Here is a 3,688-nt window from a genome sequence, read left to right on the forward strand (position 1 = left end):
AATCGGCTAGCTATGCATCAAAAACTCCATGATTCAAAGTGACTGGACAACATAAACCTTTTCCGTACAGTAAAGAAATGCTTGTGAAAAACAAAAAGATTTTTAAGATTTTATTTAAATGTGTTATGTATAACAAGTATAATGAGTGAATCTTTGAAATCAAAAGATTCAAAGGGGACGAAGATTGTATTAAAGGAATCTTCAAACTATCTAAAGATTCAGATCATTATGGTCTGAAATAACACCTTTATAAATTACGATTATCTACTAATTCGGAATGCAGATTATGCCTCGAAGATGAGGAAACTACTATGCATATTCTTTGTGACTGTGCTGCTTTAATAAAGCACAGAAGAAACTTGTTTCATATGGAATTTCTATCACCAGAACAGATTAAGAGCTGTTCTCTAGATTTAGTTCTGTTTTAGTTTAAAGTTTTAAAGGACTTTGGGTAATCAATGCTGAAATTGGTACAATAGGACTCTTCTGGACGTAGTATCGGCTACTGGGCGATTTCACGTCAACGCTTTAATAATAATAATATAAAGATTCAATTCAAATGGGCTGAAGTTTGTATTTCAGTTACCAACCGTGGCAGCATGGTCATAAATATTAAGGGTAACACATTTAGAAAAAGCTTTTTATTTTACCATCTAACATCACGAAATGCGATTTTGGTCAAATAGACTGATCGTCCGTTTTATTCACTAGATCTGAGAGCCTCAGCGACTATTTATTGTTCCCAAAGAAAAAATTGTTAGAGAATGCCTATCGACTAAAGAAGATATTAGAATATATAAAAATTTTTTTCTAACACCACTGGAGTTTGTACTAAATGAAAGAGAGTATAAATTTTATAACCAATTCATTGAATATATTTAGTTTGGGAATAAATTACTGTATTGGATTGCTCACTCTCACATTTTTCAATTCAGATATAATTAAACTATAGATTAAGGCTTATACATATGTTAGTCGTTCAATTATTATAATGCTGATATATTTAATGACGTATACAATAGTGTAGGTATCAAGTCGATTCTACCATTGAGGAACTGTATATACTTTGTAAGCAGTCTAACTGTTGTAAAATAATTGGAAAGTTACATAAATTAAAGCTAAATTTTTCGTGACTACTAGTCTAATATAGTAGTTCAAATTGGTGAAAATTTTATATTTTTCTACTAGGTAGGTAGGTAGATTGGCCACCTTTGATGGTCAGCCAACTAATTCGGTAACTTATTTAATGACTTCCAATGAACTTTGATTGATAGATTATTTTAAACTTACAAGGATTTGATAGCCTAGTATTAGCGATAATAACACCAGACAACGAATTCGATAACGTATCACAAACTGTAGTCATGAAAAATGAAAAAAAAAAATAAAAAAGTCGGTGATGTTAAGAATTAATACAGTACTTTATTTAGAAAATTTTTTCTGTGTAAAAAGTGTGCGGAATTTGATATTCGAAAAACGCATGGAAGAGGAATTACTATCATAATTTTGTTTTGGTATATTGGTAGCGATCTGGAATTCAGTTTATATCAGTTGCTTTTGCAATTATATATAAGTTTTAAGTGTTTTATATGAAAAAGCACATGAAAGGTCACTTGATTTTGATTTCACGAAGTCATTGCTTTCAATTTCACAGGTTGAAAGTTCTAAGCCAGGCATTTTAGATCTAAATATTTTGTATAAACTTATAAAACCAATAAATATTTTCACAGTCTTCTGATGGTGAATGTTTGGTAATATGACAAAATAGCTAATATATAATATGGGTAACGACAATACCTAGCTGCTTTCTCAATCGAAATATTCAGTTAATTAGATACAGATTTTGTTGTTTTTTCCGGAAAAATATTTATTATATTTATAAATATTTATGAAGATTGAATCTAAACAATTACAATAATACTTATGAAATGAAATCTTCTTGTTTGTGTTCCTTGGACTCCAACGACTTTGAAATACTTAAGAGATTATCATCTTTATATTCAAAAATGTTATCCTCATCGCACCGTTGCGATGCCATAAATTTATCAAAAATCTTACGTTTACCAATTTTTTCACAATCAACAAAATGCTGTTTGGAATATTTTCGCATATCAGATAAATGATTTCGTTGAGATTTCGATAATTTCTTGATTGTACCACTAACAGGTATTGAATTCACCGCAATTCCTTTGGAGTTTTTTCGTTTTAGAAGCGAACGACATGGACGCATTATAGCGAAGTAAAAAAATTCAGCAATGGATATGAAACTAAAACCAAGAAATAGACCCATGAGGCCACCGACATTAGCTATAAAAATATAATTTAATGTATTAGTATTCTATATTAGAACTATATATATTGTTAAAACCAACTTACATAAGAAATCCGATATACCAATAAATTCTGTTTGTAAATGACTTCGAAAGGAATTCTCTTTAAAATACATATTGACTACACCGATATTCTTTTCCACATATATATGATCAAAATCCTCTACTTTTTGATTTACAATTTCAAAACCATAATGTGAGATTATTGCAGTGAAAACGTCAACATAAAATGTCAAGTCATAGCAGCTTGGATAACATTTATCAATGCAGGACTCGATTGTAGGATCTTTGCGTAGACGTACTTTTTCTACACATGAATTTTTGTAAATTGAACAAATAGTAACATTTTCATAAACTTTTGGCATATAGAAACTAATACAACCGCAATGCTGGAGTACCATTTCTGCGATACATTCCATCTCACAATTACGTTGTGTGTAGTGAGCAAAGTATTTCAAGCGTCCTTCATTGTGAAATAAACAGTGCCGATATTTCTTTTTTACTGTACGTAAATGTTGATCTGTCTCAATTTTTTCTGGGCGTATTCTAAGTTTAGTTTCACGTCCCGGTGCTACCAGTACACCTGTTTCAAGTACATTTGGTGATTCATTCGGACTATGTATGGCTATTTTGAAACCAACGCTATTACCAGAAGAGCAATAATATTCATCATACTGCACGTCTAGTGTAATTGATAAACCCAAAGATTCTCCGACTCCAGGTGTAGTACGCGGAAAGAAGTTCAAATCCTTAGATAAATCTTTGGGATATCCACGTTCTGCATACCAATCAACTGGAACATTCGTGTCAGTAGAAAATCTTTTCACTACAAAAGGATTTCTAAAAATAAAGATACATATATAGAAAGATAATAATATAATAACAATAATATTAATTGTAATATTAAATGTTATTATGTATTAAAATATAGTATATGTTATATTTAAACATAAATATTACATAGATATATATGCACATATAAATTAATAATATGTGGATAGTTTTATAATATAATTTTTATTAATAAAAATTTAAATATATTATTTTAAATTTAGAATAATTTATTTTTCTTACTCTCCGATATACATGAATTTTGGGTGCAGCATATTAAATACACAACATAGTCCTTCATCTGTGACAATTGGATGAAAAACTTGACTGCAGTTCAATTCGCTACCTGCAAAACGGCAGCCAACCACCATTTTATGGCAAGGTTGAGAAACCTGAAATTGTTGAAATTATAACTATTAAATAAGGTATTGAAAGAGGTTTTTCGAACAGTAGTGAACTACAACAACAAATATTGATTCAATATTATTTTAATTATTTGAATTTTTTTGTTTCGAGTATTGCCAAAT

General features: G+C 29.7%; 2 protein-coding genes across 2 annotated transcripts in view; one reads left to right on the forward strand and one right to left on the reverse strand.

The window, feature by feature from the left end:
* The window catches only part of LOC119666727 (kinesin-like protein subito), a 4,026-nt gene extending 2,266 nt beyond the window's left edge, over positions 1 to 1,760 (forward strand). Inside the window, exon 6 of the mRNA XM_038076010.1 lies at positions 1,731 to 1,760. Within this exon, the coding sequence (XP_037931938.1) occupies positions 1,731 to 1,760 (30 nt within the window). The remainder of the gene's footprint in view (positions 1 to 1,730) is intronic.
* A 161-nt stretch (positions 1,761 to 1,921) lies between these two features.
* LOC119666728 (pickpocket protein 28-like) overlaps positions 1,922 to 3,688 on the reverse strand; it is a 29,454-nt gene continuing 27,687 nt past the window's right edge. The window contains exons 2-4 of the mRNA XM_038076011.1: positions 3,405 to 3,553; positions 2,377 to 3,170; positions 1,922 to 2,307 (exon numbers count right to left, since the gene is read on the reverse strand). Coding sequence (XP_037931939.1) covers positions 1,922 to 2,307; positions 2,377 to 3,170; positions 3,405 to 3,553 — 1,329 coding nt within the window. The remainder of the gene's footprint in view (positions 2,308 to 2,376; positions 3,171 to 3,404; positions 3,554 to 3,688) is intronic.

The sequence above is a fragment of the Teleopsis dalmanni genome, chromosome 1, assembly GCF_002237135.1.
Source record: "Teleopsis dalmanni isolate 2A chromosome 1, ASM223713v2, whole genome shotgun sequence".
Taxonomy (NCBI): Eukaryota; Metazoa; Arthropoda; class Insecta; order Diptera; family Diopsidae; genus Teleopsis; species Teleopsis dalmanni.